The sequence below is a fragment of the Enhydra lutris genome, unplaced genomic scaffold, assembly GCF_002288905.1.
Source record: "Enhydra lutris kenyoni isolate GAN:26980312 unplaced genomic scaffold, ASM228890v2 scaffoldscaffold9, whole genome shotgun sequence".
Classification (NCBI taxonomy): Eukaryota; Metazoa; Chordata; class Mammalia; order Carnivora; family Mustelidae; genus Enhydra; species Enhydra lutris.
This window is the reverse complement of record NW_019154093.1, coordinates 14,151,092-14,165,035: the sequence shown is the minus strand read 5'-3', so window position 1 is coordinate 14,165,035 and position 13,944 is coordinate 14,151,092. Positions and strand designations below refer to the sequence as shown.

The window sequence follows — 13,944 nt, the reverse complement described above, 5'->3', positions numbered from 1 at the left end:
GGTGAGTTCCAGCAGACGCCAAGGCCTACTTGACGATCAGCCCTTCAGGTGGAGGCCTGGGGTGTTGTGCTGGATGCTGGAGTAGACACTGGCCTTTCCCCAGGGCTGCCCTGAAGCTTCCGGCCCCAGCGGTAGGTGGTAGCCAGGTGTCGGGGGCGAGGGCAGCACTCAGGAGGTGGGGCGGGCAGGCAGCACCGGCCAGGCCCTGTCCAAACCCCAGCCGTCCGGAGGGGGCAAGGCCGGGGTCTGAGCCCCGGGCTGGAGGATCCCACGGGCTGCTGTCTGAAGAGGAAAGAGCAGCAGTGAGCGAGCAGCGGCCTGACCTTCTGGCCACCCTGTCCGGCTGGGCCACCGCTGGGGTTGACCTGAGGCTGGAGGAGACATGGGAGGGCCTCGGAAGTGCCTGCAGCTCCCGGCGCATGGCTGCCTTCTGCTCCTTCAGCTCTGCGGGAGAGGCGCCTCTGACACACAGCGCTCAGCAGCTCTGGGCCGTATACCAGTGTGGGGTGGGGAGCGGGAGGCTGGGTGCTCTGGGGACTCCTGGGGGTCCTCACCTGCCAGGGTGGGCGCTAGGCTTGCCTCAGAGGGCTGGGGTGCCCTTGTGTACTCCTCTTCCAGGCAGCGCTGCCGGGAGAGCTGGCTCAGTGCCCGGCCTGAGGCATGGGTGGGGCAGGGCAGGGTGCAGAGGCCAAGATCCCCATGGCAGGGCCCCCCAAACAGGCTCAGGCAGCCCATAGGGGTCGGGGGGACACTAGCTCCCCTGAAAAGCCTTTCTTGGTGAGGGGATGGCTGGCTTGGACTCAGACTTAGGGAAGGGAAGGAGGCAAAGACAAGGGACAATTCAGCGAGTTAATCTAAAAGTGCTGACCTTGGGCTAAGGGGCTCAAACAGAACCTTCTGGATTCACACACATAGGGACCGTGCACATGTGAGAAATGGCCACAGCACCCACACACACCTTTCCATGCACATGTGCACCCAGACAAACACACACACACGCGGCTCTCCCATGCCAGGTGAGAGGCCGTGGTGTCTACACTGGGCAGAAAGGCTCTGGGCAGGGAGGCCCCGGGCTGCCGCTCACCTGCAGGACAGGGATCATCCTCTCCAAGGTGTGACACTCCTCCTCTAGGAGGCTCCTGGGACACATGGGAGTATGGCAGCCACGGCCAGCTCCGCGAGACCCAGTCTCAGTTAAGCCCTCCACCCAGCCCCTAACCTCCAGCCTCCCCACCGCTAGGACCTCCTGCCTCAGGCCACCCTGCTTTCTGGGGCCAGGCACTGGCTGAAGCCTTCCACCCCTGCCAGCCTCTGCCAGGACAGGATGTGTCCTCCCTGTGCCGACCTCACAGTGCCCGCCAGCCTGCCTTCTGCATTCCTGCAGGGGCCTCCTCCAGCCTCCCTTCTCCCCCACATCACAGCCCCTCCCCAGCTTAAAACCCTGCCACAGTTCCTCCACAGCAGCCCTGCAGCAACCCACCCTTTCCACTTGTCAGCCTTCCTCTCCTGGTCCCCACCAGGCGTGTGTCCCCCTTTTCCTCTCCCGCAGTCCAGTCCCGGTACTTGGAGACCTGTCCCAGCCCCATCCTCCCTGTGTCCACCCCACCATGCGCACTCAGGGGCCTCACCGCAGGTGTCCAGCAACCTGGTCGATGCTGGACACATTCAGTTGGTCCTTGATGATGCTGAGGTCCCTCTGACCGCTGCTGGCAGATGAGGTCACTGTTACTCTCCCCATGTTGCCTCACCCCAGGCCTTCAGGATACAAATGCCACTTCTCCTAGACAGTTCTGTGTCTTTTCTCACAAAGGCAACATAATAGACTGCAAAGGGGAGGAGTTCTGGAGCTTGGGTTTGCAAATCGGCTCTGCCACCCTTCAATGTGCATGAACTTGGGCAAATGGATTATCCCTTCTGAGTTTCAGATACTCGTCGGTAAAAGGGGGCCATCATTCCCCTAAAGGCTTGTGTGAGAACTAGAAATAAGTGGCTGCTTATACACTTGTGAACATGCTCCTTCTCCTTTATCTCAGGCAGTCCCCAGCATTCTCTAGCCCAGCTCTCTTGGATCCCTACATATGGTTGTAGGAGGTCCAGCTCCAGGCCAGGAACTTCTCCATGGAGCCAAGTGGAACCCACCAGCTGGATGGGTCCTCTGCCAAGCAGGAACAGCTCCCTCCTCTCCTACCACCGCTTTACCTGAGTTCACCAGCTCTCATCTGCAATACCTCCTGTTCTGGCAAATCACACCTAGGCTCCTCCAAGGCAAAGCGCAGGACCCTGGGGCTATACTGGACCCAAGCCTGGGTCTGGTCCCTGCAGAAGGTGCACTGAAGGTAATTCAGGGACTCCTTCCAGGGAACCATCAAAGGCAATCCTGGCCCCTTATCAGGCGCACAGCTAGCCCCTCTTAGTTCTGCCGCAGGGCCTAGGTCTGAGGTTCCCACCTGCCCTCGCAGATGGCCTTCTGGCGGAGCCCTAGGAGCAGCTGCCTCAGTTCTTGGCGCATGAAGTCTCTTAGGAGGGGCGGTGGTGCCAGAAGGGAGGAGGGATCAGAGGTGGGGCGGGAGCCAGAGGCTTGGGAGGATCGAGCCTCTTGGAGCAGTGACTGTAGCATCACCACCTGCAAGGAGAGCTGGGACACCTTGGGACTCGGGGGAGAAGTGAAGGGGGCTGGGGGACTGAGGGGCAGAGCAGGGTCAAGAGGGCTGGGGACGGTGAGATCCGGCAAGATCTCGAGAGCCATCAGGCAGGACCGGGGACCCGGAGGAGGTGGGGTAAATCACCCGAGTCCTGGGACAGACTTGGAGTGTGGCCCATCTGCCCACTCCCCACCTCTGCTCGTAGCTCCAGGCTCAGGTCCACCGTCGTCTCGCCCAGAATCCTCTTCACTTCGGGCCGCTCCGGGAGCGGAACGTGCTCCTCTACCAGCTCCCACAGAGACGGGGAGTCCCGGAGCATGGCCAGCCCGCGCCGCCGCCCCCCGACGAGCGGCCCGGGGCTCGTACCTGCGGGAAAGCAGGTGGCCCGGCTGCGTTACCTGGAGAAGGCCAGTCGCTCAAGGGTGGGCCCCGCCCCCTCGCGCCCCGCCCCTCCTCGCCTCACGGGCCACGCCCCCAGCCCGTCGCTCTCCCGGGACTGCCCAAGCCCCACTCTTGTTCTGCCGCCAGTCTCAGCGACTGAATTACCCGGTCCGGAGCCGCCGGTCTCTGGCGCTGTCCCTTCTGCCCCGCTTTTGGCTGACTCTCGGGGGCCACGGTTCCCCGTCACGGCCCCCAGGAGCCGGGAAGTGGGAACCGGGGCTATAGCCCCGCCCCTTCCGCGCGGCTGTCACCCGGGAAACCGCGCCGCTACTCAGGCTCCGCCCCCAGCCATTCCAGGTTGGGGCGGGCGGTGCCGGCTAGCCGGGAGTCGGACCCACAGCCAAGGTAGGTGGTCTGGGAGTACGAACCATCCAGAGTCCTGACGCCAAGCCCTCTGGGCTCGTCTCGCGGCAGCTTTCGGCTTTGGGGCAGGTGGGAAGAACCGAGAAATCGGAGCCCACTGGGACCGTTATTACCTCCTTGCCTCTCCTGGCGGGAGGCAGCGGCACAGTAAACCTTTCCTCCTAGAGTCAGTGAAGTCTCGCGAGCGACTGGGGCCTGGGGAACCCGGACAGCCCGGGCCAGACAGACGGGTTAGGCCAGGTGCCCTCCCACAAGACACACGCGGTGTGGAATCTGGGCCCAGATTCGCTAACCCCAAGCAGACAAAGGGGCTGCTCCATTCACGTTTTTTACTAAAGCACCCACACAAGTTTCTGTGCAATGTACAAACAACGAGCCGGCCCTGGGGCTACTGCCTTCTCTCTGAGACAGGGAGGCGGGAACCAGACTGACTGATCTAAGCCCCACCCGCCCCCCCATGCAAAAGCCCAACCTCAAGATCCCAGGCAGCGACACAGCACCCTCTCTGGTCCCCTCCTGGGGCTGCTCCTCAGCAGGGGGCGCACCAGAGTTTGCCCCTACAATGTTGAATGAAAAAGGTTTCCCCTCCCCTGGGAGCATGGGGGATCCCCAGGTCTGAGAATTCCCCCTGGAAGCTACACTGCCCCCTAGTTGTACCTCCCACTCGTCCAGGCCCTAGGGGACTCAAGGGGGGAGAAACTGAGGCACAGAGAGGTGGAGTGACCTAGCCCAGGCCACTTGGTGAGGCAGTGCAGGGGCTGGCCCGACCCTGACAGTGAGGGAAGGCTGGGCTGGGGTGGGAGGGGCAGGAAGAAGGGTTGACCCCAGAGAGGGCCACACTGGAGGGGCTTGCCCAGGTTGGAAGTCCCCCAAAGTAGGTTCTGAAACTTCCAGGTGCAGCTGGGGGTGCCTATGGAAGACCCTCCGAAAACAGAGCCCACAGTCTCAGTCCTGGGGGGTCCCACAGAGTAGCCGCCAGCCAGGCTATCGAGGTCCATCCTCTGGCAGGCAATCCTTGGCACTGGGAGCCTTTGTCCGTTAGTATCAGCCCCGGGGGGGCCATGACGGGGGCCGCCCAATGTCCACTGTGATATTGGTGAAGAGTGGTTGCCGAGACACCTCCAAGACCTGGTACCGCACTGACCCGATGCCATCCCGCTTCATGGTCAGCTTCGTGTTTTGAATCTTGGTAAACCTAGATAGGATAGAAGTGGGTCCAGATCAGGGCTACCCAATAAACCCAATATGGGATCTCTGGGGCTAAGAATCAAGCCACCCTGGCTTCTTCCAGGGATGGCTCAGTTCTCACCAAACCTTCTGCCCGTCACCTGCTTGGAGCCCTTTTGCTCTGGCATCTGCTTTCAAAACAGAGATCTTATCCCCTTGAGGCCAGAACTGTGACACCCTCACAAATCTCTCTCTGATCTCAGCCTTTTCTCCTAAGCCTTAGACCCAGACACAGGCATCCCACAGGCACCTCAAATGCAAGGGGTCCTGTGTCAGTCATCATCTGTATTCCCCAAAGCCCTCTTCTCTTTGCTATCTTCTCTGTGTCCCTTACCACTTACTTACTGAGCAGTCCCCAAGTACCAGGCTCTGCTCTTAAGTACCAGGGACACAGTCAGGAACAGGACAGTAAGTCCTTCCTCTCATGGCAAGTCTGTTCCCCTAGGGGAGACAGGTAACAGACAAGGAGCACATCAGAATGCTAAGGGGGAGACAGGGCAGAGAGATCAAGATGGCTGCCCTGGGAGGCGTAAGCGCATGACACCAAAGCTGACAGCAGCGGGAAGGGCATTCCAGGCAGAGGTAAGCGCATGCTGACCCTAAACTGGAAATGAGAATTTGCACAGCCAGTGGTTCGAGCTTAATGGGCCAAGGGCGTAAGAACAGCTTGGAGGCTGGAGCGTGTAGGGATGGGGCTCTGGAAGTCAGAGGATGCAGGTTTTTTTATTCTAGGAGTGAGAAGACAGGGATTTTTAGCCCAGTGGGAGGCAAGTGGGAAGGGCCAGAGGACAGGAACAATAGAAGGACGAGAGGGAAACAGGGAAACTAGTGAGAGGCGACTGCAGGAGTCCAGACAAGAGGACAGAGGTGGTGCTGGGGCAGAGGGGGTGAAGGGAAAAGCGGATGGGCTGAGATGTTTTGGGAGTGGCACGGGTACAACCTACTGACGGTTTAGACACACAGGGTGAGTGAAAGAATCATCCAGGGAAACTAGATTTGAGGCAAAAGCCACTAGGTGGATGGAATCATTCCTTTAAGCCAGAAATGCCTCGCTGTCTTGCCACTTCCTCACCCAAGGCGGACATCACTAATTCATGAGGACACGGTGACCCGAAACAGGACCAAGACTCCTGGCATGTGCTTTGAGAGCTCCCCTCCCACCTTCACTGAAACTGTTTTGATCCTCCCGGTCCTTCTGAGCTCAGCTCACATCCCTCTCCAGAGCCACCCCAGCACCTAGCACTCTCCCTCAGATGCCCTGCAGCCCCTCTCCTCCCGTCCCTGTTCACCCTGCTTTTCATCTGAACTGCTTTTCCATCAGCTCCCTGGATGCCCAGTGCTTCATGCTCCTGCCAGAGGCCAGCCCACCACTGGTGCTGCAGCCTATCTCCCCACTCTTCCACCTGGCTTCAGAGCAGAACACCCCTACTGTTCTATCCAGGCGTGTGGCAGCCTCACACTCAGCACACCTCTGGGCCCCGTGATTCCTCCAAACTTCCTTCCTGGCCCACCAGCAGCTCTGCCAGCCCTTCTTCACCTTCTTCAAACTCAAAGGGTGATCTTTCAAAGCCGAATCTGATCCTGCTTCTTGCCTGCTTAAAGCCCTCCCATGACTCCCCATCGCCCCTGGCACAAAAGTGAAACTCCCAACCTGGGATCCGAGACCCCAGACACCCAGCACTGACCCCACTGCTGTCACTCCCAGCCCTCAGCGACTGTAATACCAGAGTCCCAGACTCTTAACTTATACCACGCACGTTCACATTTCCAGACTCCTGCAAATACCATTTCTTTTCTCCAAACTGGCCTCCTCCACTAGCCCGGTGAATACGGCCCTGTGCCCAAGGCAGGCGTGTGACAAACACCTGCTGAATGCATGATCTTTCAAACCCTGGTTTACCATCACCTCCTCCTGGAGAGCCTCCCACCATCACTCCCTCTTCTGCCGGGACAGCACCTTGCTCTGATCGCCGGGGCCTTAGCTGCCTGTCTCCCTCACTAGAGTGAACTTTCTGCGGGCTGTCCAGCAGGGACTGGCTCCAGACTCCCCACACACACTCCCCCAGGTTAGAGCAGTGCCAGGAAGCCCTTGTCTACACTGCACATGCCCTCAGGTGCCTCTCCCGGCTGGCACCAGCACCTAATGTCGCTACGTCCTCAGGGACGGAACGGCCTGCTCCCGTCTCAGAGGGGTCAGCACTGTCTGTCCGCGCCCTGCCCCATGTTGCTCGGGCCACCTTCGTTGGGTCCCCAGGCCCAGGAGCTGTGCCCGGTGCCCGCTACCTCTTGTCTTGTCTGCTCTGGCATAAGGGAGGTCTGTGAGGACACCAACGGGAATGTAATCTACTCAGGGAAGATTTGAACCCTGCCTTTACATTGTTGTGACCTCTAGGAATTAAGCCAGGGATGACAGAAGTCTGGGGTGAGGGTGAGCTAGGGGTTGGGGAACAGGGATCAGGGGCATGGGAGTCCTCTCCAGGAGTCAAGGGGTCAGAGGCCTTGGGAATCACGTCTGGGGATCAGTGGCACTGGGAAGTCCCTTCTAGGAAGTAAGGGATTAGGGGCATTTGGGGTCACCTCTGCGGGTTGGGCTCGTTATGCTTGTCCCGGTCGTGCTTGATCATGCGGTAGCGGCCTATGCGGATGTCTGGGCGCGAGATCTTCATCCCAGTCAGGGAGATCCTGGGGATGGGGACAGACGGGCTGGAGCAGGCACCAGGAAGGGCAAGGAGCCTCGCCCGGTCTGCGCTGCACCTGCTGCACCCAGTCTACTCCCCACCCCGCCCAGACTCACCGGTTGAAGATGTCGTCATCCTCGCCACCCCAGCCCCAGTACTCGTTGGGGAAGCCGTTGATTCTCAGAAACTGGGCTTTACTCAGGCCTGACACACCTCCGAAGTAGCCGGCATAGGGCAGCCTGCAGCACGGAAGGGCAGGTGTCAGCCACGGGCCTGAGGGGGATTCCAGGGGGAAGGCCGGAGACGGGGTGAGGGGCTGGGAGCAAGGGGACGCTGGGTGCAGTACCGACCATCAGGGCAGGAGTCTGGGTCTGGCTGAGAAGGGAGCCCTCACCGGAAACCGAACTTGTCCATGGCAATGGCAAAGTGGCGGGGCTGGTCACCACAGCGGTACAGGTTGCGGTCATCCATGGGGACCAGGTCCACGTCGCTGAAGATGAAGCAGTCATAGGTGGCATCCTCTTTCAGCGCCTCCAGGAAGCCTACGTTGAGCAGCTTGGCCCGGTTGAAGGTGTCCTCGCCGTGCTGGGGTTGGTGCAGGGGACAGGTCAGCTCTGGGCCTGTGACCGGCAGGCACCGGCCACTTTACCACTGGCCAGAGCACTCCCCAAGGGGCTCCTACTTCCCTGCCTCCCCCTGACCCCACTCTGAATGGCTCCCCTAAGTCCTGCCTTCCAAGACCTTCCAGGACTTGGCTCCAGGCTCCCCTCCAGCCGTTGCCCTCAGAACCCAAGGCCCAGCTGCGATACGTTCCTCAGCAGCCCTGGAACACTCCAGGCTCTTTACTGCCTTGAGACCTTGCTGTTAGCTCTGGAATGCTCTCCTCTGACGGTCAAGCTGGTGTGTGGACAGGCATCCCTGATCACACCTCCCTGCCTCTGTGTCATTCGTTCGTTCTGTCCTGTGAGCTTCACTGAGTGTCCGGTTACACTGTGACTTAGAGTGCTCGTTCCTTTCATTCTTTCACCCCTTCATCCCAGCATGCCCTATAGCCCTGTCCTGGGTGCCCAGCATCTTCCCTGGGCTGGTGGGGGCCTTCGAGGAGAGCAGCCTGGAACCCACTGCATCCCTGCTGAGCACACTCACAAGAGAAGATGAACAGTGAATGCCCCAAATGACCAGTGTCGAAGACAAAGAAACCATAGGGACTGGGCCATCCGGCCCCTTTGGCTCGTCTGGATCCGCATCCAAACCCCCGGGCAGCCTCTGAGACCGGGACAGGACCTGGCGAGATTCCCCAGTCTCCCCCGCAAAATGCCAAGCACAGGTGTACAGGCAGTCATGGCCCAGAGAGCCGGGGGGTCCCCTGAGCAACGGGGCTGCAGGGCCAGGCCTCTTTGAGGCGGGGTTCCTGGCCATGCATGCCCACGCTCCCAATTCTAACCAGAGCAAGGAGGATCCCATGAAAGGAGCTGACTGCTGAGCCCCCTGTGCCAACCTACCATCGCTAGGCTGGAGCTGGGCATGGCCCTGGAGCGGAGTCTTTAGGCAGGCCCCTTGAGAGCGAGAGGAGGAATCACGGCCCCTCCTTCCCACCAGCCAGCCTGAGCCCCACAGGGTGGGAGCGGCTCACCCTGATTGCTCTCTCTCCTGGCCCTGCACCTTCCCTCCCACCAGCCCTTGCAGCAATTGTGCATTTTCTCCTGGCTCATCGGCTCTCCTTTCTGACCTTTCTCACCAGCCAGGAGACCTGAGTTTCTCCCACGCGGCTCATAAACATGTCCAATTTTACCCCATCTCAAAAAGAAACCTCTCCAGCCACCACCCTACCTTTGCCTCCCCTTCTCGGCAGAGTGTTCTTTTGTTTTTTTTTTTTTTTTTTTAAAGAGTTGCCTCCAATTGGCTATTTCCATTTTGTCAAATCTGATTCCTTCTTCAACCCACTGCAATCTGCTTCCGCCCCCACCATGCCCCTGAAATGGTTCTCGCTGGGCCCACCTTGTTGCTAAATCCACTGGACGCTGCTTAGTCCATATCCTTCCTCCCCCAGCAGTGCTCACGTAGCTGCCATGCTTCCTTCTGGACACTTACTCCTGGGCTTCTGGGACACCACACTCTCCTGGGACTCCTCGAACCTCTTCTGCCCAACCTTCCAGTCTGTAGTGCTGTCCCTTTCTCCACCCATCCCTTACATGCTGGCTTTCCTCTCACAGGCCCTGAGCTCCCCAGGCAGGATGGACGTTGTTGGGTTTAGGGACCATCTGCATGCTGGTGGTTCCCAGATCCCACTCTGCACCTCAGACCTCACCGCTGGGAAGACTCATTGGTCCAACTGCCAGCTGAACATTCCTTTCGTACTTCGCGCGGGCACCCAGACTCATCCCATGCAAAAAAAGAATTCAGGGTCAGGCTCTCCCTGGCGCAGCTCCTCTGTTCCGTCTCACTCACAGGCGCAGCTAACCATACAGCAAATGGCCAGGAAGAACCCTCCAGGTGTCCTGGTGTCTCCCTTTCCTTACTTTCTACCGTGTCACATCTCTCCCTTCACAGCCACCACTGCTGCTGACCCACACACAGATTTACTGTCTCTTTGCTGAATGTCATACCCCTTCTCAACTGGTCACCCTGCCACCAGCCTCCCCCTCCGTCCCATTCCCCACATGCAACCAGAGCGATCTTCCCAGGAAGCAAGCGTACATGCTACTCCTCGCTTAATCCAGTGGTGGCACGCCGCCTTTAGACTGGAAGTCAACTGCTTCGCTTGCCTCCGGAGACCTTTCTGGATTTGGCCTGTGCCAGCAACTCCAGGCTCATCTTTGCTACCCACCCTACACGCTGGACCCCACACCTCCGCCAGTGGTTCCCGAAGACATGAGACCAGCTCTCTGGGTGGGACCTGGGGCCTCCAGTCCGTCTGCAGACTGATCCCTACTCATCCCACAAGCCCCATCTCAACCACCACTTCACCCCAGGGCTACTGTTCAAGGCCCATCTGTGCCCCCACAGCCCCCTGCTCCAACTCATCCCACACAGTTGTCTTGGAGTCTATGGGGATCCAAGTCCAAGTATGGGAGTCCCAAGTACTGGAAGGAGGACCTATATCAGATCCTCCCCAGGTCCCAGCAGCCAGGCCTCACCAGGCCCAGGGCAGGGACTGGACCCTGAGCTGAGCTCCCGGGGCCTCTGCTGTGGCTGTGGCCCTCACACAGACTTCATCCCTCTTTCAGGCTCTAACCCGCCCCTCTCCAAGGGCTTCTCCACAGCCCCTCACAGCCAGCTGACCCTAGGGTCTACACGGGGCCCGCCAGCTGACCCTAGGGTCTACACGGGGCCCGCCAAGGGTAGACCATGGGGCTCATCTGCGCTGCACATGGCCATCAGCGTGTGTGCCAATGCTCGCGTGCACACTCCCCATCACGCACCTGCAAACCCTCCCACGTGAGCAGGCACGTACACAAAGCCCCACACGACCACAGGCAGGCGAGAAGCCATGAATGCTCCCGCCCGCACTCACTCACTGAGAGGCACACGGATCTCCCCAGCCGCAGGTGCTCACGGTGCCCAGCCCCGGGGCCCCAGGCAGCACACCTGGTTGATGACGTAGACGCCATAGCGCAGCCGCTGTCGCCTCAGGATGGGGTGCAGGTAGTGGAGCCAGTAGCGCAGGTGGTGCTCTCGGTGCCGGAAGGGGATGATGACTGCCACCGTCTGGGCCGGCATGCAGTCGGGGGGCGCATAGCGGCCGCCCAGGAGCACGCCCGGGTTCTCCCTCTGCACCCGCTCCAGCGGCATGGGCGAGGTGAACTCAATCAGCAGTCGGCCCACTGCAGGCGGGATGGTGGCAGGAATCAGCTGGCCGTCCGAGGCCAGGGACGCTGGCCCTCTTGCTCAGCCCCAGGGGAAGGCCAGGGAAGCCCCGGAATAGCCCTCTTGCAACAGACCCGGACCCCCTGTACACCCATGGGTCACTCCCTGAACCAAACCACACCGGTCTTCTGCGCATCCCTAGAGGCTAGCCTGGCCCTACCCTGCAGGCTCACCAAGGCCTGGCGGCGAGTCAGGACAGGGAGGCAGGACAGGAGCCGTGGGGCCGGGCCGGGCGCTGGGAGCCTCGGGGAGCCCCGAGCTGGGGGTGGTAGCGTTGGGCCGAGAGAAGTTGGTGCTGCTGCTGGCAGCTGGGTGGAGGGCCCGGGCAGGGCCACGGGCACTGAAGCGGCTGAAGAAGGCCAGGTGCTGGGCGTAGACGTCAAAGTAGAGGATGACGGCCACAAGAAAGTGCAGCAGGCAGAGGAGGAGCACGGCCTTGCACACGCGCTCCAGCGTCCCCCCCAGCAGTCTGCTCATCCCGCAGGCGGCCGCCGGCCCGCCCAGTGGGCCCGGGCATCCGGCTGCCGGCCTGAGCAGGGGGAAGAGAGAAACAGACCCAGCAGGTCAGGGCCTGATGAGCCAGGCTACCCAGCCCCCGCCCCCGCCTGCTGCTCACCCTCACAGAACCGCATCCTTACACTTATTACCTGCTCACATCCTGTGACACTCGCAGACTCCCATTCACACGGACACAGTCCCTGGCAACTCACTACTCACACAGCCTCACACACCTGAGTACTAACCCACAGACACACATGTTCCTCATTCTCACTGCCACACATACACAGAAACACAACCTCATGCTCCCACACTCAGGTGCACGCCCTTATTGCGTGACTCGACACACAACCCTGTGTGTCCTCAGAAACATGAACACATGACCTCTGACCACGGTGGTTCATACCTCCCAATGAAAACACATTTACTTGCAGACCCACATGTGTACCTGTGCCCCAGAGAACAGACACCCCACAGGCCAGCATCCTCAACCCAGAACTCCTGGTCTGGGGAGGCGCGACCATTTACTGAGTACCTAGCATGCAGGAACCCTTGGTACTCGTGACTTCAGTTCGTCCTCCCAGGACCATGGTGGGCAGTGGTGTGGTTGGACAGGTACCAGTGACAAGTAGGCCAGGCCAACTAGGACCAGGCTGGGAAGTGGCCCTCAGCATCCAGGAGGCCCAAATATGAACAAGATGTTTATGGGATCCCTGCCCTCCGGAGTGGGAGCTCAAAATACAATGTGGGGCATACAACACTCCTCCTTTAAGACCTCAAGGATTGGGATGAACTTTCTGGAGTCTGCCCAGCACTTACTGGTTCTGATTCCGGGAAGAAGGAACGCCTAGGCCCTGGAGACCCGTCCAGTACCAGCATGCCAGGGAAGGGTCTTGGGCCATGGCTCCAGCTGGGGTTCCAACAGAGCAGCACTTCTGGGGGCTGGGTCTCACTCAGAGATACACAGCACCACACAACCACAGCCACCGTGGGTCCCAGCTAAAGTCACCTGCACCCACACACACTGAGAACTACATGGAGTCACAGACACACCCCAGTGACAGTAACAGTAACAGTAACGCAGAGTCACACACTCACAAACAAAGCCGCTGCTCCTCGACGTACACAGCCATGCATGCAGGCTCCCGGGCAGCTCGGACGCCCGGCCCCACGTGCAAACATTCCCACCCCTCCCTCCGGGGCAGGGGTTCTGGGTCAGGCTGGCGGCCAGGCTGCGAGGTGCCTTAGGGCGGGGCTGAAAGGCAGACCGGCCTGAACACGTGGCTCCCCGGGGCGGGGGAGGCAGTGAGGACCCGGTGGGTGTGAAGTCTGGGGGGGGGGGGGGGATGGGGGGGGGGGGGGGGGGGCGGGGGCCGAGGCCGGGGGAAACGTGAGTGGAGCGTCTCCCCGCGCCACGAGGCCAGGGCGAGCGAGGACAATAAGGGAGGCTGGCAGGGGGCGGGCAAGAGGAGCTCGGGGCGGGGGGTGGGGAGGGGAGGGAAGAGCCGAGGGGGAGGGATGGGGGAGGGATGGGGAAACGCCAGGCCGGGGTCTGGCCGCCGGCGCCTCTCACCGGCTCCTGGGCGGGGATCGCGGGGCCGCGCTCGGGGCGCTCCTCGCGGGGCTGGGTCTGGAATGTCGGGGCCCTGGGCTGGGGGCCGCGCGCGCACCCCTCTCACCCGGCGCTCGGGGCTCAGCAGGGGGCACCGCTCCAGCTCGGGCTGGGTTCCCGGCTCCCGTGGCTGCAGACGGCTCCGTCCCCCATGGCCCGGCCCCGCCGCCTCCCGCCGCCCGGTCAGCGGCCCCCGCGGCCCCCGGGCCGCCTCCCGCCGCCGCCGCGGGCCATGGAGCCGAGCCGCCCCGGGGGGGCAGGGCGGGGCCGGGCGGCCGGGCAGACCCACGACCGGCGGACGGATGGACCACAGCGCCGCCGCCTCCCTCCCGCGCTACGGCGCCTCGGAGGGGCAGGCCCGGCCGGCGCGCCCGCGCGCGCGCCCCCGCGGCCCCCGCCTCCAGCGCGCCCGCACCCGCCGCGCGCCTCTGCCGTCCGCCCCTGCCGGCGGCCAAGCGCGGCGGAGCGAGGGGACAGAGGTGGCACGGGACCAGAGAGGGGCGGAAGAAATCGGTAAGGCTCATCCCAGAGGTTGGATTCGGGGTCCGGACTGGGGAGGGTGTGGGTGTGGGCTGGAGCGTGAACTCCGCCAAAAGGGGGCTTCGAAGTTAGGCGA

At 61.4% G+C, this 13,944-nt stretch overlaps 2 protein-coding genes across 6 annotated transcripts; both read right to left on the bottom strand.

The window, feature by feature from the left end:
• Positions 1-44: 44 nt before the first annotated feature.
• LOC111142786 (coiled-coil domain containing 24) lies at positions 45-2,961 on the bottom strand. Its single transcript, XM_022496092.1, has 8 exons — positions 2,836-2,961; positions 2,448-2,623; positions 2,200-2,316; positions 1,629-1,706; positions 1,085-1,139; positions 555-624; positions 366-444; positions 45-282 (listed from the first exon to the last, which is right to left on the bottom strand). The coding sequence occupies exons 1-8, from the start codon at positions 2,959-2,961 to the stop codon at positions 45-47; spliced, it is 939 nt and encodes a 312-aa protein (XP_022351800.1).
• Positions 2,962-3,758: 797 nt separating this feature from the next.
• LOC111143515 (beta-1,4-galactosyltransferase 2) lies at positions 3,759-13,496 on the bottom strand. Of its 5 annotated transcripts, XM_022497326.1 has the most exons (8): positions 13,396-13,496; positions 12,536-12,971; positions 11,392-11,747; positions 10,940-11,175; positions 7,746-7,936; positions 7,468-7,590; positions 7,251-7,355; positions 3,759-4,641 (listed from the first exon to the last, which is right to left on the bottom strand). In XM_022497326.1, the coding sequence occupies exons 2-8, from the start codon at positions 12,616-12,618 to the stop codon at positions 4,491-4,493; spliced, it is 1,245 nt and encodes a 414-aa protein (XP_022353034.1). In that variant the 5' UTR covers positions 12,619-12,971; positions 13,396-13,496; the 3' UTR covers positions 3,759-4,490. The 5 variants fall into 5 exon arrangements, with proteins under 5 accessions (XP_022353034.1, XP_022353036.1, XP_022353037.1 ...); XM_022497328.1 differs by lacking the exon at positions 12,536-12,971; XM_022497329.1 differs by lacking the exons at positions 12,536-12,971; positions 13,396-13,496 and adding an exon at positions 13,290-13,375.
• Between the last annotated feature and the right edge of the window lie 448 nt (positions 13,497-13,944).